Source organism: Xenopus tropicalis, chromosome 1, assembly GCF_000004195.4.
Source record: "Xenopus tropicalis strain Nigerian chromosome 1, UCB_Xtro_10.0, whole genome shotgun sequence".
Classification (NCBI taxonomy): Eukaryota; Metazoa; Chordata; class Amphibia; order Anura; family Pipidae; genus Xenopus; species Xenopus tropicalis.
In genome coordinates this window covers 103,038,834-103,064,554 of record NC_030677.2, presented here as the reverse complement: position 1 = coordinate 103,064,554, position 25,721 = coordinate 103,038,834, and the positions used below count along the sequence as shown (strand labels likewise).

At 38.0% G+C, this 25,721-nt stretch overlaps 1 protein-coding gene across 1 annotated transcript; it reads right to left on the bottom strand.

Moving 5' to 3' along the window:
• Positions 1-16,636: 16,636 nt before the first annotated feature.
• LOC116408315 (NXPE family member 3-like) lies at positions 16,637-24,049 on the bottom strand. Its single transcript, XM_031895095.1, has 4 exons — positions 23,562-24,049; positions 19,739-19,809; positions 19,113-19,328; positions 16,637-17,640 (listed from the first exon to the last, which is right to left on the bottom strand). Exons 3-4 carry the CDS (start codon positions 19,288-19,290, stop codon positions 17,108-17,110), a joined length of 711 nt encoding a protein of 236 aa, XP_031750955.1. The 5' UTR covers positions 19,291-19,328; positions 19,739-19,809; positions 23,562-24,049; the 3' UTR covers positions 16,637-17,107.
• Positions 24,050-25,721: the final 1,672 nt, after the last annotated feature.

Here is a 25,721-nt window from a genome sequence, read left to right as displayed (position 1 = left end):
TCATGGGGGCAGCTAAAAATAGTTGAGCTAAAATAGTAGAAAAGGCACAGATTACACAGTAGATAACAGATAAGTTTTGTAGAATGCAATGCGTTAAGTTCTTACACAGGAAGGTAAGCAAGGGTTAAATGTCACAAAACTATAGAACGAATCCTCTTTTATATAAAATAGGACATTTGTTGCCAAGAAATACATAGTTAATTTATTGGCAGCTGAGAGAGGCCATTTACCAGGGATGGCAAAGACCCAACTTTCTTTTTTTCAAAAGGGAAATTCCACTTTTAAAGATGCAGCCACCCCTTGATTTGCTTTGATGTCAAAAAGGTAAATGCAGAGCGCATGAGTTGAGGGTGGCAGCAACCCCAGAAATGCCTGTGTAGATCAACATACACAAACTAAATGTTAACAGATATTTTCAGTTTTTTGACATTACTGATCCTTTAAAAAAAAAGAGTATTCTGTTTAAAAACAACACATGATAAGTGCTACTGTTAGCCAGAGTGTATTTTGAGCTGATTTGATTGGGCAGTGGTCTGACATCACCTCTGCAATGTAGTCTGAAGTTGCACCCACACCAGCCAGTCTCTCACAATGGACAGAAAACCCAGAAAGCACTTGTGGCCACATATTGCAAAAGACAACACTAGCTAATAGTGTAACTTCTGTTGTACCAAGGGCCAGAATTTTTCTGTCCTACATGGTGGAGGGCAGATAATGTAAGACAGTTTTGACCATGCCCCTTTTAAAAACCACACCCACTTCAAACCACACGAATATTATCACAAGAAATTTTAAGACCATTTCCACATTAATGGTGGTAGCGCAGCAAAAAACCAAAATGGCTGATGCTCACTGTAGGGATATCACCATTAATTCCTATGTGAAAGAAGTTTAGGGCAGCATAGGACAGGCAGAGTATGGTACACACAGGAAGCATAGTGCAGGCAGAGTATGGCACACACAGGCAGGGTAGGGCAGGCAGAGAATGGTACACGAGCAGGGTAGGGCAGGCAGAGTATGGCACACACATAGGCAGTACTCTGCCTGTCCTATGCTGCTTGTGTGTGCCATACTCTGCCAGACCTATGCTGCCTGTATGTGTCATACTCTGCCTGCCCTGTACTGCCTGTGTGTGCCATACTCTGCCTGCCCTATGCTGCCTATATGTGTCATACTCTGCCAGCCCTATGCTGTCTGTATGTGCCATACTCTGCCTGCCGTATGCTGCCTGTGTGTGCCATACACACAGGCAGTATAGGGAAGGCAGTACATACAGTAACACACTGCTGGTGCAGCTCCTACTGAGGTGTAAACAGGTGAACAATGTGGGGGCTTACAGTCTGAGCCTGAGGTGTGAACAATGCAGGGACTAAAAGGTGTGAACAGTACAGGGGATTATATGTTTAAACAATGCAGAGGTTTACATCTTGAATCTGAGGTGTGAACAATGCAGTGGAGTTAATCTCACCACTGATACAATTTTAAGATTACACAAAGGAAAGCAGTCACAGCAGCCAGACAGGTGGGGGGCAGGCCCATGGGCCACCAGTTGGACATCACTGATTTAAAGCAATACTGTCATGGAAAAACATGTTTTTTTCAAAATTCAATAGAACTTTTCCAGCAGAATCCTGCATTGAAATCCATTTTTCAAATACAGATATTTGTTTTTAATTTTGAAATAACACATGGGGCTAGCATTATTCTTCATTTCCCAGGGTGCCAAAGCCATGTGACCTGTGCTCTGATAAACTTCAGTCACACTTTACTACTGAGCTACAACTTGGAGTGATATCACCCCCCTTCCAGCAGCCGCTCAGCAGAATAATGGGAAGGTAGCACTTAATAGTAAGAAATAGAGATGTAGCGAACTGTTCGCCGGAGAACTAATTCGCACGAAAATCGGGTGTTCGCAAGTTCGCAAACTTTTAGCGATGTTCGCAATTTTGGGTTCGCCTTAGCTGGAGCCAAATTTTGACCTCTCACCCCAGAGCCAGCAGATACATGGCAGCCAATCAGGCAGCTCTCCCTCCTGGACCACCCCTGGACTACTCCCTTCCATATATAAACCAAAGCCCAGCAGCCATTTTACATTTTGCCTGTGTGTGCTTGATGAGTTAGCATAGGGAGAGAGCTGTGCAGGGGTTTGAGGGACAGTTTAGGTAGCTTTGCTGACTAGTAATCTACTTTCTACTGCTCTGCATGTAGCTGCTGTGGGCAGCTGTCCTACTGATCATCTGCTGTAACCCAATAGTCCTTGTAAGGACTGCTTTTATTTTCTGATTACTGTTACTCTTCTTTTCATTGTACTGCAGCTCCGTCTGTGTGTGTTGGAGACAGGTGTGCTGCTCATAGTAGTGCACTAAGCACCAACCACACATTCACATCATTTTTTTTCATTTGTGTTTTTTTACTTTGCTACTGTAATTTATAGAGCCCAGTGCTATTAGTCTAGCTGTGTTGGGGACTGGTGTGCTGCTCCTAGTAGTTCACCCCCAGCACCAACCAGAGATTGTTTAGAAATGTAGTGTGATTTCTGCCCTTTACAGCACATAACGCAACGCTGTGTCAACAACGTATTTTTCAGAGAAAGTTTTGCCCTTGATCCCCCTCCTGCATGCCACTGTCCAGGTCGTGGCACCCTTTAAAAAACTTTAAAATCAGTTTTCTGGCCAGAAATGGCTTTTCTAGTTTATAAAGTTCGCCTTCTCATTGAAGTCTATGGGGTTCGCAAAGTTCGCAAAAGTTCGCACTTTTTGGCAGAAGTTCGCGAACGGGTTCGCGAACTTTTTTTGTGAGGTTCGCTACATCTCTAGTAAGAAATCCAAGTCAGGCTTGGGACTCTTACAAGGGAGTAGGAGAAACAATAGGTTACCTAAAAGCAGCTGTAATGGGTAGCGCTGGCTCCTTCTGAAAGCTCAGGCACAATGCAATGCAATATTGACTGCCTACACACCAATATTACAACTAAAAAATACGGCAACTAAACCCCAGAAAATACCTTACCATAGACAATGCTGAAAATTCGCTCTGCTAAAACACACATAGAGACAGTTATCAGTAAATGATCAGCATTGTCTATTTTAGTAGCCACAACAAGTAGCTGCTACTAGTAGCTCTGTGTGTCTTCCCCCTTTAAGGTGCCCATACACTTGAAGACCTACGGGTGGGTGATTTCGGGGAAAATGTAGGCTAATTCGATCATTTGGCCCTTGAGCCAAACAATCGAATTTTAATGGCGGCAATGGGGCAATCGGTTTGGGGTCCACATCAATGAGCTGATGCGGTTTCCGATCCGCCTTAATCTTTTAACTTGCCTGATCGATATCTGGCCAATTTCAGGCCAGATATCGGTCAGGCATGCCCCTAGTCCAAGGGACCGATATCAGCAGCTACAATTGGCCCGTGTATGGCCACCTTTAGACACCCCTTAGTTGGCCTTCTCTAATGAGTTCAAACCTGCCTTTATCAATCAGCCGTGTGCTGCAGAAAACCGGATGTCTTTAAAACAAGTCAGATTGGTAACTGTGTCCTATTTGCATAGACTAAAATAAAACATTGTAGGCACATCCGGAACAGGCATTATGCAGAAAACCTGATATGCATGTTCTGTCTTATATTACTTATATAGATATATAATTCTCTAGCTGTTTACTGAAACTACATTGTTTACTCAAGAGTTGATACTGTACAAGAGCCCATACATGATATGGCCACCTTTCTATTGGGCCAACAACCCAGATAATAGGAAGTAAAGTGGAGCTGTGTCTATATACAGACTGAATAACATTGTACATCAGCAGATTTTCAAAACCTGTTGGAATAATGAACCAACCGATATCCATGGTATTGGTCAAGATCCAGCAGCATTAGGGATTTTGTCTGCCCATTTATAACCTTGTTTTTTCTCTCCTACCCTGGCTCTTTTCTCTCCATATTCAGGGCTCTCTAGTAGGCCTTCACTACCACCTGTTGTTTGTAACCTCGATCTACAAATCTTCTACCCATATCTCCAGCCTGATCACAGAAGCAGCAATTCCTGCACAACCTCAGGAACTGACCAACAGGTATCCCCTATATCAGACTCTTCAGATGACATGGTGATGCATGTAGGAGAGTATCGCCACTAGATGGCTTCAGGAAAATTGTAGAGTGAATCTCCTTGTCCACTACCATCAATTCCACATCCAAGAATTCTATCCTCTCCCTTAAATTTAAATTATTAATGTTAATATCAAGTTTCAAGTTTCACAATTCCACATCCAAGAATTCTATCCTCTCCCTCTACCTTAAATTTAAATTATTAATGTTAATATCACGTACAAAGTTCTCAAACTGCTCCTGATCTCCTCCCCAAATACATAGGTCATCAATGTACTGCAAATACATCTTGAAATGCCCTCTCATAGCTACAGAGATGTAGGTCTCCTCCCACCAACCAATATATAGATTGGCATATGAGGGGCCAAATTTTGCCCCATCGCGGTACCACAACTCTGCAGATAGAAACAAGCATCAAAGATGAAATAGTTGTGTTCTAATAAAAAGCAAATGGCCTTTAATAAAAATTATATCAATGCACCAGAATAGTTGCTGTATTTATCTAAATGATACTGAACTGCAAGAAGACCCTGTTCATGTGGGATGGAGGCGTATATTGAGGACACATTGGGTATATTTATCATGCTGTGTAAAAAGTGGAGTAAAACATTACTGGTGATGTTGCTCATAGCAGCCAATGAGATGCTTTGCTTTGGTTTTCCAACTGTTGAAATCTAATTGTTGATTGGTTGCCCTGGGTAACATCACTGGTAATGGTTCACTCCACTTTTTACACAGCACGATAAATATATCTCCAAGTGTATCCCAACCATAACCCTCCATCCAACAGACACCATTCCACAACTGTTACAGATGTGAAGTGTCTTGAGTACTGTATAACTTTCAAGACTAGTAGACTCACTACTAGAAGCTGCAAATGAGCGTCTACTCATTCGGACGGGTGCTCATTTAATGACTCTGTGTCTGCGATAATGGGTCTTCCCAATGGTGGCCTTTGCTATTTGTGCACTTTCGGTAAGTGATAGAAAGTAGGATTTATCACTGATCGAGGAATTAAGTAGTCTCTTACCAATGAATCAATTAGACCATTCTCTAAGGCTTCATCTACCAAAGGAGTCATTTTGTCAGAAAGTGTTTAGTTGGATTACCACTAAGAATTTTATAGGTACATCTATCATTCTGCTGCCTAAGTGCTTCCATTTTGTATATTGAGGTATCTTGGACCACAACTAATTCACCCTTATCTGCTTTTTTTATAACTACACTTTTGTCTTTCTTTAATTCATTCTCTCACTCTCTCTCCTATTCAAATTTCATGAACAGGAATATATCCCTGATTCTCTATAGAGTCTCCAAAGATCTACCTCTACTCTTCTTTGAAACTGTTCAACTAAAGGATCCTTGAGATGGATGGGGTAAAACTCACTTTTGGACTTACATTTATCAATGTTTATATCTGTTAAGGCCTCTTTTCCTGAAGGTAAAACTATAGCTCCTGTCTCAGATACCTATGTCCCCTTCTCCTGATCTCTCTGTACAAAATATTTTTTAAATTTAATTCTCTGCACAAACTGATTACCATTAATCACATTTTCCAAAATGTTAAATTTCCTATCTGGTGCAAAATATAATCCTTTGCTCAGGACCTGTAAAAGTGTCAGTTGCTTTGAAGATAAATTCAATACTTTTTCTGATGCTGTTTCCATAGCATATACCGATCCCTCTCTTCTCTTTCCCTTGTCGGTTCCTCCTCCTGTTTCCTCCATAGGGCTCTGTTGGTTCTCTTTCGAGTTCATTGATTGGTAATTACAGATCTGTCCTTTAAAAAAGGTTGCTCACCCATGAATACATCATTCGCTTTATCACTCCGTCTGTTCTGCAAAGAGATAGGAGACGGCCAGACAGGGAACTTTCCGAAGGATCATGATCAACACTAGATCTGAGACAGGAGCTAGTGCCAGAAGTGCCAGAAGCAGTATCTGGGCTGTACTAATAGATCACTGAAGGAAAGTATAAGGGTATAAAGTATAATTATCTGAGTCAGATAAAAAATCCCCAAGCAATTGAGAAGAGCAATATAACAAGATATTTTGCATTATGCAACAGGAGTAATAAAAAAATGTTTTCAGTCCAAGGCATTGAAAAAGTAAGACTAGGTGTGGGGGGGGAGGGGGGACATACTCAGTCTTTTAGCAAGGAGGGAGGTATTTTTATTTACACATGCGTTTACCTTTTTTACCTTTACATGTTTTACTTGAGAGCAAAAATCCTTTTCTCCCTTTTGTCTACTGTGAAAAATCCTGAATATTGTGTATTCTGCATTAAAATGAATATCATTGGAATAGGGCTATATCAGGAGTTAGTGGCATTAAATGATGGTCTGGAATAGCAGTTTATAATGATATTACAATGTATAACATAAATATGTTTTCTTGAAAAAGATTTTTTAAGAATAAAACACTGGAATATATACCTGTATTTTACTAAATAATTATGCTGTTTAATAAAGTGCAGCTAATGGAGAGTTAATGGTAAAAGTTTTTACTTTTTTGTGATTTTGGCATAGTATCTATTATACAGAACCCTGAAAATGTATTTTTAAAAGCTACAAAACCCTGTTAATGTATTTGTGAAACATTTGGTATGTAGGGAGTGGTGTCTCCCTTTAATTAATAATGGTTTTAATGATGGGTGGGGCAACTTTGTGCTTAAAAATGTACTTTGGAACCCATCTATATATATATATCTATCAATCTATTGTCAATCACAATTTATATATAAGAGTTACTGAATCAGACTGAACAGATAATGGATTAAATAGCATCCAACCCTTTGCTGAAACTGTCTATTTTTTTCCCAGTACAACAGCCTTGAGGGAAATTTTCATAACTTTACAGCCCTGACTGCAAAAACCCTTTCCTTGTTTTAAGATGAAACCCCCTTTCTTCTATTATAAAAGGATTCCCTTATATCAACTAGAAGAACTAATTATGAATAAAGTATTTAATAAAATAATCCACAGCACTGTACAATTAAAAGGTACATATGTATTTGGAAACAAGTACTGACAGACACAGAAGATAAAGAGGGCCCTGCTAATTAGAGCTTATTATAATCACATTCTGTCATCTTACCTGATTACAAAATACTTTTCTAGTACATATGCACAAATACTGTATGGTCTTCAACCTTAATTTACTGATCTGCCTCTGTATGATTAATATGTTTGCACAGCTCAGTAATGCTATTGTATATGGCACCTTTTTTGTGACTTTATAAACATAAGCCATGTCTCTCCTCCAACATTTATTAAAGGACAAGGAAAGCCCAGTTAACATGCAATTGTATATGAAAAGCCTTACTTTAATACATCACCCTGGAATCAGCTTACATCACATCTGTTTTCTAGCGGCACCATCATCCATTCAAAAAAAGTGCAGAGTTGTAGATCGAATTTTCCCATAGTGCTACACTCTAAGACCAAGACCGGAGCATGTGTAGACACTCTACCCCTGTCCCTTCAGAATGAGATTTGGCCATTAGGGCATGTGCACTAAACCCCTTAGTCTATGTGCCTATGTTGGCGGGGAAAATGGCTGCCGTCAAAAAACTTGCCATTTGCTCAGTTCAAATGTGATGGTGCTGTCGATGGGAGCAGTTCTGGGCAGCGATAGTGATGCGGTCCTGGTGGGGGAAAGGTCCTCTTCAAATATGGGCTGTAAGTGATTTTAGAGTTCACATTTCCTTTAATACTTCTGGTCAGAGTTATTGTTATTTTACAGTTTTTCTTGACATGCAGAACCCCAATATTTTAAATTATTTTAAAATCCACTTTTACTTTGGGCAATGAGCAATTTTTTTTTATTTAAAATATCAGACAACAGAGATTTTTAAGGGCTTCCTTAATATCTTTATTACGGAGGCTATATATAATAGGGTTGAACAATGGGGTAAATACGGTATAGAGGAGAGATACGCATTTATTTAATGTAACTGAATGACCTCTGAAGGGAACCATGTATTTAGTGATCAGGGTTCCATAATATGCAGAGACTACTGCAAGGTGAGAGCTGCATGTAGAGAAGGATTTCTTTCTTGCATTAGAAGAAGGTATCTTGATGATTGTATGCCAGATGTAGCCATAAGTCACAACAATAAATATGAATGGTAAAACAATTGTTGGAACAGAGCACAGAAAGACTTCTCTTTCAATAAGGGAAGTGTCTGAGCAAGAAAGCTCCATAAGAGGGGCAAAATCACAATAGAAATGGTCAATAACATTAGGACCACAAAAATGTAACTGAAATACTGGAATGACAGCAATTAATGGCAACATCAAACCTAACATCCATGATAAGAGCACAAGACAGAGGCAAAGTTTCTCATCCATAATAGAAGTGTAACGTAATGGGTGGCAGATAGCCAAATAACGATCATAAGACATCACCATAAGGAGAAAACACTCTCCAATGGTTGAGGCACATAGGAGGTAAAATTGTGTAAGACACCCAGTAATCGATATTGGGCTCCTTCCTTTCAGTAATACACGTAACATATTTGGAACTGCGTTAGTAGTGAGAAGTATGTCAGATAATGACAAGTGGCTTAGGAAAAAGTACATAGGCGAATTCACTTTCTTACTTATTGATACCAAGACAATAATCAGTAGATTGCCTACTAAAGTCAAAATATAAATGATAAGAAACAAAAGAAAAACTAAAATGTTGAAGTTGTAAAGGTTTTCAAACCCCAAAAGCAGAAATTCTCTTACAGTTGTTAGATTCTTATAGATTTCCTGTTAATTAAAAAAAGTACAGTTTTCAAATATTAGATAAGCATTTTACATAACATTACATTTGTTAGATTCTTATACATTATTGCAAAAAAGGGAAAGTCGTGCTCACCACTAAAACCATTAGGCGGGGGGTGCAATGAGGCTGTGACCACAAAATTCATACAGACAAAGACAACAGGTCTTCTGCACTTACCAATTATCATTATATATAGGACACTAAAGGGAAGATTCATCAAAATGTAAGTGTGTAAGGAAAAAAAAAACGAAGACATGAAAAAAATAACTGCAACAAGATTTTTCAAATGTCAGCTTATTTAGGAACAAAACGCAACAGAATATTCACACAAGTTTTGTCTCAGGAAAAAAGACACACACTGGCGAGAACCACATTGTTCCGTTCATTTTCAATTAAGCTAACAACTCAACTGTTTTAGTAACCTGGGAAAATAAATAAATAAAATTGAGACAATTCCCATTGATTTCTATTGAACCTTGCTGGTTTTTGTTGCAACTTTTCACTTTTTTTTTGTTTAATTAATACTGACTATTCATGGTTCTTAAAAATATTCTCAAGATTCTTGTTTATGTTTTTTCACTGCGTTATGTCTCAAATTAAGTTTGTTTGTCTATATATTACAATATATTTGGTCTGGCCAGTCCTACCCTTACTTTACACCCTACTACACTCCACTGCTTTATTATACATTTTCACAGGGACAAAGTTTTACCTGCAACTTGGTCTCCAAGGTTAAAAGTCCCAGATCATTATACACTTCCTGTTAATAAAAAAAAAGTACAGTTTTTAGCAATTTTTATTTGTCAATAACACAAGTTTTTACCTAAATATGCTTGTGGATTTGAGGAAAAAAGTCAATCAAGTTAAATATGCAAGGCAGGGTTTAGATTTAACGCAAAGCTTTTGAGAAGAATTTGGTATTAAAAAAACAAAGTTTCGATTTGGTTCAGTTCTTCTGAAACTTGTACCTGTTATTTTAATATATTATATCATAGCTTTAAAAGTTAATTAGGGATAAATATATTAAAACTGTATTACTGCAAAAAACAGGAGCAATAAAAATAGGGCATGAAAATTGACTGAAATTGACTCAAGAATGAAGTGCTCAACCTGAGAAATTAACCTTTACAGATGCTGGGTGCAGTATATAATCCACCTGCCGCAGATTATAGCATATAGTAGAGACAATGCTCACTAGCACACCTGACTTATCAAGGCTTGATAAAGGGCACAGTGTGGCCCAAAACATTGCCCTGTTTGTCTATTGGAGGCAATAAAGCACTTTTAAAGCAACAACCTGAACTCTGGTGTGCTACAGTTAATATTGTATCTAATATACACTGAAATTGAGACTCCATATGGTATTCTATTTACATGGTCCTTTCAAAAGCAGCTGGGCCTGCTTTACCTAGAAGAAAGGGCCAGTAAACATTTTCAGGACATAATGTACATTTCAATAACACCTTCTCTTTCCCTGTACTTGTAAAATAAGTGGTGATAAACAGGGGTAAATATCACGTATGACCTATTACACACCTACATATTGAACTCTGAGGATCTTGCTGTCACAAAATGTTTTATTTGACAGTCTGATAAAACAAATGTATATAAAGCAATTTCAATTGTTTGGTCCTAGGCTAACCTGTTTGGGCAGTTATATTTAATGACAAACTTAAAAGGATTCTGTTGTGCTTTTTATGGTGTACTTTGTATTTCTAAATTACACTGTTTACATAGCAAATAATTCATTCTACCATTTAAAATGTTATTCTTGAACCAATAAAAGTATTTTTTTAGTTGTAATATTGGTGTGTAGGCAGCCATCTCAGTGCATTGTGCCTGATTCTGAGATTTCAGAAGGAGCCAGTGCTACACATTAGAACTGCTTTCAGCTAACCTATTGTTTCTCCTACTCCCATGTAACTGGAGGAGTCATGAGCCAGACTTTTACTATTGATTAAAAAACTCTATTACTGTTGTTACAGGTGTCAGTGAGATACTATCTTTCTACCTTCCAATTGTTCTGCTGATCACAAGAGCACAAGTCACATGGCTGTGGGACCCTGGGAAATTAAGAATATGGGTAGCCCCATGTGAAATTTTAAATTTAAATATTAAAAACAGATTTTAATGCAGGATTTTACTGGAGATACTCTATTAACTGATGCGTTTTGAAAAAAAAACATGTTTTCACATGACAGTTCCTTAAACATTGTACAGTGTTAATGTACAGGCGATGAGTGAATAAAAAGTGCAGGTCGGGGTTTACAAATAAAACTAAATAAATGGGAAATGTGTAGCACATAACCTTGTTTCATGTCATGCCATTTGCCTATGTTTGATTTTGCAGAGCAAGATGTACCTGAGCACTGTCAATAAATCATGTACCATGTGTAGGTATAACATGAGGATTTTCTGGGAGAAAAACATTAAACACCAAGAACAGAAAAGATGAGCTGGAAGTGGCGGGGATACCTTAAGATGTTTTCTTCGCTGCATTGCACTGTATTTGATAATCTGTTTAAAAGGATTGTTCACCTTTTACAACATTCACAAAACAGTTCACATTAATAGAACAATATTTTGCATATACATGGCTAACAAAAATTGTGCAGCTAAAGAGATATTCACCTCAGAATCTGTGCTGGGGGGGGGGGGGGGCAGTGCACACATGCACATAATGAGCAAGTTATACACATCACATGAGTGTGCCCCAACATGGCTGCCGCACCAAGTAGCCCATCGCTGGCAGGGGCAGTTTTTTTTTTTTTTTTTAAACTATTGTTTCCCCTATCTGGAGTGTGGGTTCTATTAACACACACCTCTAGTGGGGAAAACAATAAAAGGGTGATAGGTGCCCTTTAAGAAGAAGTTGTTCTTAGACTGCCATCATTGCCTTTTGGGGTTGGCATGTTAAAGAACATGCTTAAGTGTTTAGTGTTAAGTGTTAAGTGACAGGCCATGTTTTCCTTCTCTGCAATAAGAATAAGAAATTCTATAGCAAAGGATACCCTTGTGTTGACCCTCATTTACTTCCAGTATGAATAGCTAAAAAAGTAGCTTTATAATAACCCCTGAAAGGTGATACAAACAAGACATGATTTAAAACTGTCAAACTATAAGAAAATCACTTGCAAAAGGAAACATACCATTAATGTGCATCCTACTTCTCAACTACTACATGAAGGAAAAGATTGAGATACACCTTACCTCAACAAACATATTTATAAAACACAATATAAAAGTAGGGTTATTGCTAAGACTTCCCAAAAAATGAATAGGGTGATTTGGGGAACTTACACAGCAGTATTCAGAACCCAATGTAAGGCCCTTAAGATTTCTTTTAAAAAGATAATACACATTTATTCAAACAAATACGCAGCCACAATGAAAAGGGTTTGAAAGACTAGCAAAACAAGAATAAAGTGCACATTTGTGTAGCAATACAGATGTTGTAAAATCAATGTAGAACAAATTTTAAATAAACTTGTAATATATACCATTATTAACAATTCAATTCTAAGGTGGCAAATATAAAATGAAAACTCAGAGTGTGTTCCTGGCAGCAGCAGTGTTCCTTTCTTTTCACTTTCTGATTATATTGTTTTTATATTCTCAGCAGAGCTTAGGAAATTGGTCCTTGTGGGAGTATAACCAGCAACGGTTCTTAACAATTCCAAATAAAAAGATGATTATAATATTTTGTTTCTATTAGGTCCCAAAGAGGTCCTTGGTTGTACAAGCAATTATTCAGAAAAATATTATAACTAGGTATACTGGGGATTTTATAATTAAGCCCTAAGTATATTTGGCACTTTCCTTCCAAGTGTTTGATCCCTGCTAAAAATTAAACTAAAAACTTATTTAAGGCTCTGTAGCTGGTGCATCTTTATATACCTAAAAGAATGCTGTCATGGAAAAACATTTTTTTGTTTCAAAACACACCAGTTAATAGAGTTTTCCAGCAGAACCCTACATTGACAACACAAACAGATTTCATTTCCCAAGGTGCCACGGTTGTGACTGATACTCTGATAAACTTCAGTCACACTTTACTGCTGAGCTGCAAGTTGAATTGATATCACCCTCCTCACAGCATTCGGTCAGCAGAACAATGGGAAGGTAGCAAGATAGCAGCTCCCAGTAGATATCAGAATAGCACTCAATAGTAAGAAATCCAAGTCCAGCTTGGGACTCCTCCAGTTATGTGGAAGTAGGAGAAACAATAGGTTATCTGAAAGCAGCTCTAATGTGTAGCACTGGCTCCTTCTGAAAGCTTAGACTCAGGCACAATGCACTGAGATGGCTGCCTACTCACCAATATTCCAGCTAAAAAAAATACATTTGTTGGTTCAAGAATAACATTTTAAATGGTGAATGATTGATTTGCTATGTAAACAATGTAATTTATAAATAAAAATTATACCATAACAATCATGACAGAATCCTTTAACACAATTTATGAATAGATTAAAGTAATTTCAAAGATTTCCTACTTAGGGGCAGATTTTTTTTTTAAATTCTTTATTTTGCATTTAACGATAAGGGGTACAGAAGGAAAAGGGGAGGGGGGTTAGGTAACAAGTATATTTTGCTGTGCAAAAGCTGACAAGTCATTGCTGCATGGAAATGTTACATGTTGAAATTACAATTACACCACAGTACACATTCACAGCCTTATATGAATATGTAGGTTCATCAAAGTTATATGTATACCTATTTGTTTAAGAAGGTGTTCCGGTGTATTCACTGGGTTGCCAACTACTCATCTTAGGTATCGTTATTGGCCTAAATTTTTCAAACTATCCAGGGTGACCAGGTATTTTGATCTATTATTATGTATTAAATGGGATATCTCTTCGAGTTTTCTAATTTCCTCTACATTTGTCAGCCACTCATTATACGTTGGAGGATTTGACAACTTCCACTTCAACGATTTTGCAGCCTGTAGGAGGTGTAAGGTGAGTGGATCTGACAAGGTATTGCAAATAATAAGATAATGGCAGCGTTTTTTATCTTAATGGAGAGCTGTGTTACTTTATTTATTCTCTCCAATACTCTTTTCCAGAACTCCTGTAGTTATGAAAATTTAATCCAGATATGTTAGGATAAATTCTATGCAATCTGGCTGCTGTGTAGTGCCACTTAGTGACCAATTTGTAGATTGCTTTGTTGTTAGTTATCATAGCTCTTAAGGCTTTGTAACTGATTGTAATTCCATGTATCTCTCGGATGGAAACCTCATCTTTTTTGTATTTTTGCTAATGATATTACTCTATTGTTCTTTACAAAATCACTGATTCTTTTGCTTCTGTCTCCCCAGTCATTCCACCTAGTGAAGGAGAAAAAAATTGTCGCTGTGTCAAAAAAATGATGCATGTCAAAAGATAGTTTCGTGTCATTATTTTCAAGCGCACAAAATAATGCACATTTTTTTTGCCGCATGACATTTTCACCGTTACGCAAATTTTCCGCTGTTTCGGCTAAGCAAAACTGGACAGATTCACTCATCACTACATGGGGTAGTACGATAGTTTATATGATTCTTTGTTTTTATGCATACCTTAAGGGGCTGATTTACTAATCCACGAATCCGAATGAGAAAAATTCGGATTGGAAAACGAACATTTTGCGACTTTTTCGTATTTTTTGCGATTTTTTCGTTGCCGTTACGACTTTCCCGTAAATTGTCGCGACTTTTTCATAACCGGTACGACTTGCGCGAATTGTCGCAACTTTTTCATAGCCATTAGATTTCGTGAATTGTCGCGACTTTTTCATAGCCATTACGACTTTCGCGAATTGTCGCAACTTTCGTATTGAGAGCTCGAAAAAGTCGCGACAATTCGCAAAAAAGACGCAAAGTACCGATCATTACGAAAAAAACGCATTCGGACACTTTTCGGACGTTCGTGGATTAGTAAATGTGCCCCTAAGTGTTGCTTCGATTAGTGGGTGGTTCGTTGCAAGCTGTGATATTTTTTCTTTAGTACAGGTATGGGACCTGTTATCCAGAATGCTCGGGACCTGGGGTTTTCCGGATAAGGGATGTTTCTGTAATTTGGATCTCCACAATTTAAGTCTGCTAAAAATCATTTAAATCAAAATCATTTAAATCCAAATATGGAATAAACCCAATAGGCTTGTTTTGCCTCCAATAAGAAGCAATTATATCTTAGCTGGGATCAAGTACAAGGTACTGTTTTATTATTACAGAGAAATATGGAATCATTTTTAAAAATTAGAATTATTTGCTTATAATGGAGTCTATGGGAGATGACCTTTCCGTAATTCAGAACTTTCTGGATAATGGGTTTCCAGATAAGGGATCCCATACCTGTACTCCATAGCAGGTTTTCTAAGGGTGGGGATACAAATGCTTGGTCTAGGGTACACCAATCTTTTTTCCTTTTTTTGATGTCCAGTCGAGTGTACGGACTAGATGAGTAGAAACATAATACAAATACTCATTAGGCAAAGCTAGTCCCCCTTTTTCTTTAGGTAAAGTAAGGAGATTGTATTTCTGCCTGGCATTGGAACCTCCCCAATTAAATATTGTGATCATGGAGTTTATGTTCAAAAAGTAGGTCTGAGGAATATATAGTGGTAGCATTTCTAAAAGGTATAGAATTTTCGAGATGAACATCATCTTAATTTCCTGTACTCTTCCAAATCAAGATAATTGCAATTTGTTCCAGTTTCTTAGCAAGCTTTGTAATGAAGTCAATAGTGAGATATATTATTAGGTTTGCACTTATCTTAATTTCCAAATATTTTATACCTTTGTTAGCCCATTGGAAAGAAAAACTTTGTTTCAAGGGCTTTCTAATTCTATCCAAAACATTAACATTTAAAATTTCTGATTTAGGCTTTTTTAGCATGTGTTGTGAGAATTAGTGATGGGATTTGCCTTGTTATTACTTAGGGACAGATTTACTAAAAACATTTCTCATTTTTTTATTTTAAAATTCGAATAAACTAATTTCTACAAATGAATGAACTGAAAAATTATGCATTGGAAAAAGTCACAGAATGTTTTTGTTTTTTTTCACACCAAAACCTTTGCTTTTTCGAATTTTCACACAAAAATCCTGTGTCAAAAATCCCAAACTTCTACAGTTTCGAAACAGAGGAAGGATCCTTGAGGGAAGTGACATTTTTCGCCATTGTTATGCATAGTAACACAAATCTTTCACGAATCAGCAGTTTTACGAATCTTCATTGACTTTCATACGAAGAAAAGACTCTTAAAGCACAAATTAAATAAATATTGTTACAATTTGTCTAGGATAACTCCCACTGACTTCTACATGACCACAACAGCTTTTAGATCACAAGTCTTGTATTAGTGGTTTTCGTGGGTTTGACCCTTACTAAATTATGAAAAATTCATGTTTATTTTACACAATAAATTTGAGTTGTAGTGCAAAAAACACGAAAAATCGTGAAAAAAAACTTTAGAAAATGCCCCCCTTAGTTTGAAACCACATTCTTGTCGATATAGGGCGTGCAAAAAACATAAAGCTCTGGTAGATAAGAAAAAAGAAAAATTAGAAATGAGCATGAATGCAAAGTTTTACAGTGAATGGGAAAGCCCTTTTGCACTGGCAGCAACTTGACAACCTTTGCACTGCAAGCTATATTCCCATATTGGAATTTAAAGATACTGGTAAATTGATAAGATAAATCTAAATAAAAAAAAACTGGTTCTGCCAATCCTGTTGGGTATATCTTTTTGCATTATTATAAGAAATGACCCACATGGATGTTGAACAATATACTATCACCAGCAGAGACATTAGTTTTAGGTGCAAAGCCCCAAACCAACAGCCAGGGAGTGTGGAACCAATTATTAAAAGATTAGCAGGTACTCCAAGAAATCCCAAGACAAAACAAAATTTCTTTATTTATGTACATGTCCTTAAAAAAGCATTAAATAGTTCTTTAGACTGAAAAAGTAAACCAATGTCCCAGTGTATGAGCAAGTACTCAGAGACCCACAGCCCAAGGGTCATACTCATATATGATTATATGCCTTATAGCACAAAATGTGTAATGCTACCTGTATCCCACTATAAATTTATGATCAGTTGTATGTCTTGCTGTGGATATTCTTGAATGTCTTCTCATTAATACTTGCCATTCAACAGTACAGTGCAATATTCGCTGATCAAGTCCATGTCCAATATGGTATCAGAAGGCTAATACAGTTGTCGACTTGACATACGTTACTATCAGTGTGGACAGATATAGGACAACATCATGTTTACTTCATTCTTGATCACTGGTTTCTCTGGGTGCAACACCTCTGGCAAATAATGACAAGATGTCATCTCCCATGCATCTACTACAATCACAGGTAGGGTAGAAAACATAAGTCTTAGTATTTTGTCAAACTGAAAAGCAAACCAGTTATTGCTATATACTGTGTTTTCAGCGGTGTTGGCTGATTTAATGAGGACCTTTGTCTCTGGACTTCTAAGAAGTAACATCCTTACAGCTTCCCGCAGTTTTCTCAACCAACTCACATACACTGCCACAGGGTAAGTTGTGAAATGAGCCCAGCCAGATAGTACCACTACTGTAAATGGCCCGCCTCCAATACCTGAAATCTCATTAACTACATAGTGTAGATCAGCAGCTTTCATTTTAAGAGTTTTAAATGGCAATCCATGACACCTCCAGCTCATCACAATATTTGACTCCACGTCCACAGCTAGTAGAGGGCCTGGATTATATGGTTTATGAAGGTCCATCCTCTTTAGTGCTAAGATGAAGTAATCAAATGTTAGCGGAAGAATTTTACCAATATAGTAACATGATTAAACATTTTTTCAGTTACAGAAACATCTCTATGCTGACAGCAAGCACCTAAGGTGCCTGCTTCACTTAAAGGTTTTCTATAGAATTTTTACTCAGAAGCAGGATTAACATTCCTTCAAGAAGGCAATTACTTAGTTCTTTATTTTGGCTCCCTGGAGCAGATAGGATGGGTTTAACACAAGGGCCTACCATAATATCAACATCTAACCTGATCTTTTATGTTGGTAGGCAGACACAGTAGAGAGAGGGGACTGGTTAGCAAGGCTGTGGTTGCTACATATAAATACAAATTCTTGTGGGTAGATGACTGTCAGTTCTGCAGTGGCCTTGGAAGGCTTGGGTCTGCAAGATGGAGGGTTAATTTTTGTGGCATAATTTTCAGGGGAAAAAAGCATATAGGTGCGGCAAAATGACTAATTTAATGATGAAATAACACTTTGAGGGCTTTGGGATAGTGGAAGACAATTTGTTGGTGGAATCAAAAAAAAAAATGCAAATAGGGGACATATAACACGTCAGAATGTTGATACGATCAGGGAAAGATATTAGGATTAATTTACAACCCTGGGGGCACAAGTGCAAGAGCATGCCCCTTAGTGGTCATTAGACAAAACTTGTGACCCCAGGGTTGTAGCTATCTGCATGGAGCTGATATTGGGCAAGCGCTAAGTGCAGGGACCATTGCAGGCTGTTCCTCCTTCTGTTCCTGTGCAAATGACGCACAGGAACAGAAGGAGGAACATGGGGAAGATGCTTACATGCCTTCCCACCTTCCCATTTTGAATCTAGTAGGCAACATTAGATTTAAACAGCGGTCTGCACAATGCAGCATTTTTTGCACATTGTGTGGAGCATTGTGATTGAGCCCTATTGTGTTATGCACCTTCATTTTCAAAAAGAACCACAGATACTCAGCTAAATTGAAATTAAGGCTTTATCTGGACTATTGTTGGACATTCACCTTTTTGTTCTTAGGATATTCCAGTTCTACTAAAGGGGCTAAAAAACTTTTATAAAGCACTGTATGAAATGAATGGGGTGATTTTAAATTTGCTATCTAAGCAGAATTATCTGCTGAATTAAAGGGGCACAATTCCCCCTGTTAACATGAGATTAATGAATATGGCTTTTATGTTTTGTTTGTTTGTTTGTTTTTTTTTTATTTAATCACAAAAAAATTGTATATTTTTTTCAGCTTAACACAAAAAGCAGGGAAAATGGTCCTTGCATGGTCAATAATTAGATTACCGGTATGCAACCCTCTTACTTAACCCTTTGTTGTGACGTTTTGACAGTTTTGTTAGCAAGACCCCCTTTATGAGGGCGGTGGGTTCTGTGCACTAGTAATCTTTTTATCTAACCTGTGCCTGCCAGGCTCTAACATTTACCAATCAAGCTCTATATTTAGGCACTTACTGGGAATAAAATCCTCAAGGTATTCAAACCACTGACGCAGTGTGGAGTCTCCAAACATCAATATATTCTTGTCTTGGAGACATGCCCTGGCATCAGATGGAAGTTTAAATTGGCGATTAAGACACTGCAGCGAGATCCATGTATCATTGTAGTAGAACCCTGAAGGATGTGCTGCCATCTGTTTTACAGTACAAGCAGGAAGTGGTTTCTTTGGAGCTAAAAAAGAGGGAGACATTTTTTATTGTTAGATATTTGCTATATTTTGGAGTAATAGAAAAAACAAAATCCCCGAACCGACTGCGCCTATTACCGTCGTTCTAATTTGATCGTTTGACTGTATTAGCCTGATTTATCAATATATCGCCCACCCGTAGGTGGGGATATCGGGAGAAGATCCGCTCGCTTGGCGAGCCAAGCAAGTGGATCGTAACGTGTATGGCCACCTGTAGGCTAAAAAAATTCCAGCCCTCAGTAGCAAAGAAGTTTGACTACACTGTGTTAGACTTTTATCATCTAAATTTAGCTAAAAGTTAACCTAAAGGTGAACAACCTCTGTAATATTTAAACAATAAGGTTTATTGCAAACAGTGATTACATTTAGCAATGGTAAACTTATCTCTACATACCTTTGATGGTTTTAGCTGACAATACATTAAATGGGGTTACTGAAACAGGCACAGTTTGGTTTATGACAGACCTGTAAAGGAAAAAAAACCCATTAATGAATAAAGGAGACATCAAAAGAGAAGGGTAGCCACTAAGGCAGGTTCTTGCCAATAGTTTAGCCAAGCTAGAATGCTATATTTATGAAAATGCTTTACCATACATGAGTAAACCACCCTAGAAGCTCTCTCTGCCTGGTTAAGATAACAGCTGCCATTTAAGCTTGGCCTGACATCACTTCCCTGCTTGCATTTCTCCTGCTGCTGAGGGGAGGGGGTAGGAGGGAGGGGGTGAGAGGAGCAAGCTTGTGCCTGGCCCTGAAGGTTTGAGCTGAGAGAAGATACTGATACTGTAATCCATTTGTTTCTTTTCACAGAGGACTCTTTTCACTGAGAAGCAGTACTGTAAGTACTTATGGCTGTATTTACATAGAGCTATCTGAGAAAGCTTACTTAGTTTTAACCTTTCCTTCTCCTTTAAACTTTAAAAGAACAGTTCAGTGTAAAAATAAAAATGGGTAAATAGAGCTGTGCAAAATCAATGACGTTTCCAATAATGTTTTTTAGACAAAAATGTAATCTATAAAGGCTGAAGTGAGTGAATGTCTTGTATGTAAAGTATAACTTTATTTAATGTAATAGCCTGAACTACTTACTCCTTTCAGCTCTCTAAAATCTTAGTTAGTCAGCAATTTGAGGGGGGACCACATGGGACATAATTGTTTACTCAGGTCAGAATAAAAAGCAAACAGTTATGTCCCATATGGCCCCCCTCAAGGTATTGATTGGTTACTGAGTGGTTGGTTAGAGAGCTGCAAAGGAGAAAACCGTGTTCTGGCTATTACATTAGGCATCTGTCCACTCCAGCCTTTACAGATAACATTTTTGCCTAAATAACTATATCGAAAACATTTTTTTTATTTTGCACAGTCTATCTATTTACCCAGTTTCATTTTTACATTTGTCATCTTTTCATCTTTAAGCATGCAAACATTTCACTGATTGAGTCCACAAAATGGATGGTGACTTATCATTAGTGATGAGCAAATTTTTTCGCCAGGCATGGATTCACAGCAAATTTCCACATTTCGCCATTGGCAAATTGTTTCACGTAACTTCAGGGAAAATTTGCGCAGAAAAATTTGCCGCACATCAAAAAAAAGTTGCAGTCGTGTCAAATTGGGCACGGTTGCTTCAAAGTAGGCGTGGTTGAGGCAAAATACATATTACGTGGATTTCGCAAATTTCACAGCAAAATGGGACAGATTCACTCATCACTACTTGTGATTGCATCAAAAAATTTACATTGATGGCTATACAAATAGCTCTATGTAACATATACACGTACATGACTTTATAACTGAACTTTGTGCCATTGTATGTGTATTTGTTGTGCTGTCACATTGGAAACTTCTAAACTGATAAGTTACTAACATAGTCTCTAACTTATGCTGTCATTGCGGAAACTTCTAAACGGATAAGTTGCTCCCTATGATAGCATTTAAATCCTTTTATCTGATCATTTTTTAAAGTCACATGCAGCAAAGCTGAAAAAAAATGGAAATGCATAAATAAAATATAATTTTAAGACTTTGCAACATTTATTACAAATTTCCTGTAAGTTATATGTAAATGTAATTGCTGTTTAAAGCAGTATTTGTTTATCCATTTCTCTACTTCTGGTTTTGATATTTTAAACAATATTGCCTCTCCTCCAGCAAAGACAGGTCTGTAAAATTAGATGGCTGTTGTTAGATTGTTTTTAGAGGTTGAGACCACCAGGGTACAGTGTAGAAATGGACAGACGGAGACTGCTTTCAATTAGGGATGCACCAAACCCACCATTTTGGGTTCCGCCAAACCTCAGACCCACCCCGAGGGAATCTGCCGGATCCTGAACCGAATCCAAATCCAAATTAGCATATGCTAATTAGGATCAGAAGGGGTTTAAAAATTGCCGCAAGCAGCGAAAATTTTTTCCCCCAACTATTTAACCCTTTTTGAATGCTAGTTAGCATATGCTAATGTATTCCTTCCTGAAGCCTCCAAATGCATGTTTGTATGAGGAGCTTTCAGGAAGGGGTAAAATAGATGAAATACAGTGGCTTGCAAAAGTATTCAGCCCCCTTGAACTTTTCCACATTTTGTCACATTACAGCCACAAACATGAATCAATTTTATTGGAATTCCACGTGAAAGACCAATACAAAGTGGTGTACACGTGAGAAGTGGAACGAAAATCATACATGATTCCAAACATTTTTTACAAATAAATAACTGCAAAGTGGGGTGTGCGTAATTATTCAGCCCCCTGAGTCAATACTTTGTAGAACCCCCTTTTGCTGCAATTCCAGCTGCCAGGCTTTTAGGGTATGTCTCTACCAGCTTTGCACATCTAGAGACTAAAATCCTTGCCCATTCTTCTTTGCAAAACAGCTCCAGCTCAGTCAGATTAGATGGACAGCGTTTGTGAATAGCAGTTTTCAGATCTTGCCACAGATTCTCGATTGGATTTAGATCTGGACTTTGACTGGGCCATTCTAACACATGGATATGTTTTGTTTTAAACCATTCCATTGTTGCCCTGGCTTTATGTTTAGGGTCGTTGTCCTGCTGGAAGGTGAACCTCCGCCCCAGTCTCAAGTCATTTGCAGACTCCAAGAGGTTTTCTTCCAAGATTGCCCTGTATTTGGCTCCATCCATCTTCCCATCAACTCTGACCAGCTTCCCTGTCCCTGCTGAAGAGAAGCCCCCCCCAGAGCATGATGCTGCCACCACCATATGTGACAGTGGGGATGGTGTGTTCAGAGTGATGTGCAGTGTTAGTTTTCCGCCACACATAGCGTTTTGCATTTTGGCCAAAAAGTTCCATTTTGGTCTCATCTGACCAGAGCTCCTTCTTCCACATGTTTGCTGTGTCCCCCACATGGCTTGTGGCAAACTGCAAACGGGACTTCTTATGGTTTTCTGTTAACAATGGCTTTCTTCTTGCTACTCTTCCATAAAGGCCAACTTTGTGCAGTGCACGACTAATAGTTGTCCTATGGACAGATTCCCCCACCTGAGCTGTAGATCTCTGCAGCTCGTCCAGAGTCACCATGGGCCTCTTGGCTGCATTTCTGATCAGCGCTCTCCTTGTTTGGCCTGTGAGTTTAGGTGTACGGCCTTGTCTTGGTAGGTTTACAGTTGTGCCATACTCCTTCCATTTCTGAATGATCGCTTGAACAGTGCTCCGTGGGATGTTCAAGGCTTTGGAAATCTTTTTGTAGCCTAAGCCTGCTTTAAATTTCTCAATAACTTTATCCCTGACCTGTCTGGTGTATTCTTTGGACTTCATGGTGTTGTTGCTCCCAATATTCTCTTATACAACCTCTGAGGCCGTCACAGAGCAGCTGTATTTGTACTGACATTAGATTACACACAGGTGCACTCTATTTAGTCATTAGCACTCATCAGGCAATGTCTATGGGCAACTGACTGCACTCAGACCAAAGGGGGCTGAATAATTACTCACACCCCACTTTGCAGTTATTTATTTGTAAAAAATGTTTGGAATCATGTATGATTTTCGTTCCACTTCTCACGTGTACACCACTTTGTATTGGTCTTTCACGTGGAATTCCAATAAAATTGATTCATGTTTGTGGCTGTAATGTGACAAAATGTGGAAAAGTTCAAGGGGGCCGAATACTTTTGCAAGCCACTGTAGATGGCAGTTTTTCAGCAAGAAAAACCCTACTACACACCCATATAAACAATTTGTAATTTTCTCAAATTTAAAACCCACCTTTTTAAGAATACATCTTCTTCTTTGGTGGTTACTTTTCTCTCTCCCCCTGTAGAATGGTAGACCCAAGAGTCACAAGGAAGAATTTTAGGACGGACACAAACCCACTTTTCTCCACTGTTTAAGTCAATAAATTCACAGACATCGCTTTGCAGGAGTTCAAGATTACACTCCACTATTTCACGTGTACCATTACGCTCAAAATAGCCATGGAAATACACCTGTTCAGTAGATGGGATGGTTGAATAAGATAAGCCATGTTAGGGTTTTTACAAACACAGTATTCTTAATAAATTGTTTCTTCCAACATGTATTGGGAATATACTAACATAGGTGCTAAAATGAACCAGAGCAATCAAATTTAATCATGAATGGATGGTGTTCTGTGGAAGTTATGTAAACTGCCTCCCAGAAGGGAAGTGATTCGAAAGTCACCGCTTACATGCATAAAATACAAATATGTAGGGTAATAATGTTCTGTGTTTCCTTATAATTTTCAGATTAAAGGTTTGCTACAAAATTTAAAAAATGCAATAAAGAAAGTATAAGCTCTCTAACCAATTAAACATTTTATATTGTTTCAGAATGAAATAAGTTACGATTCACCATATTCTTTAATAATTGGTTCTTTGAAATATAAACACATAAGACTTAAATTTCATAGAGTAATTTAGGCCCTAGTGTTACACAAAGAAATTAGCCCCTTAGACTGATGCCATACGTGAAGTTTGGCCGTTTGCAATTAATCTGCTCTACAGCAAGAGACTCTCCTAAAAATGTTTTCCCACTGGCAATAACCTTGTAAGGCAACTTCAGGCTACTTCACAAAGCCCAAGCAACACATATGAGGGTTGATTCACTTAAGTGCGATAAGCGTTATCGCATGCTTTTTTGCTTTAAAATAGACAAGAAAAAAACACGCAATTCGCTAAAGTATTATCGCCTGCGTTAAGTCGCGTGTTGCGTGCATTAAATAGTGCGCAATCGAATGTGTTAATTTTAACGCATTGCGTTAATTAGCAAATGAAAAGAATAGTAACGCATGATTCACAGACACTTAGGGGCCCATTTACTTACTCACGAACGGGCCGAATGCGTCCGATTGCGTTTTTTTCGTAATGATCGGTATTTTGCGATTTTTTTCGGAAAATTATCGCGACTTTTTTGTTACCAATACGATTTTTGCGGAAAAACGCGAGTTTTTCATAGCCATTCCGAAAGTTGCGATTTTTTCGTAGCGTTAAAACTTGCGCGAAAAGTTGCGCTTTTTTCGTAGCGTTAAAACTTAAAAGGCGCGACATTTTGCGCAAGTTTTAACACTACGAAAAAATCGCAACTTTTTGCGCAAGTTTTAACGCTACGAAAAAATCGCAACTTTCGGAATGGCTACGAAAAACTTGCGTTTTTTTGCGCAAATCGTATTGGTAACGAAAAAGTCGCGATAATTTCCGAAAAGTCGTAAAGGCGCCGAAAAAATCGCAAAAAATACGAAAAAGTCACAAAATGTTCGTTTTCCAATCGGAATTTTTCCAATTCGGATTCGAATTCGTGGGTTAGTAAATCAGCCCCTTAGACGTGCTAAATATCGCATAAGTCTATGCGAAAATTAACACCTACTTGGGGCAGTCGGTAATTATAGAAAAGTACAGTTAATGAGCTTTTGGCAACACAGTATGGACTTTGCAGTGTTATTTATTCAAGTCTGTGTTGGCCCTAGAGTGATGTAGCCTCAGGTTTGCAGGGAAATGGGCATTTTCAGAAAAGTAGTTTTCCGAAAGTAATGGCGTGTATGGCTAATATGACGTTTTTCGCATGCAGCGACAGTTTGTGCACACTGCATTAATTAGCACGCGTTGCGTCAAATACCCCACGAAAATAGTCTCTGCGACTTAAATAACGCAAACAGCATCGCGTCTAAATTAACGCAAGTATCCTTTTAGTGAATATTGCGTTGACGTGAAAAATAAGACGCAATCAAATTTTTAACGCATGCTATAAATAGCACTCGTTTTAACGCACCTTAGTGAATCAGCCCGATGTTTTCCCAGGAGGAATTTACATTATTGCCAGTGGGAAATAATCACTGGGAGGTGCCAAATGTTTGACACCCTTCTGATGGCAAGAGACTGACACATCTGAGACAAAGTGAACCCCTCTGTA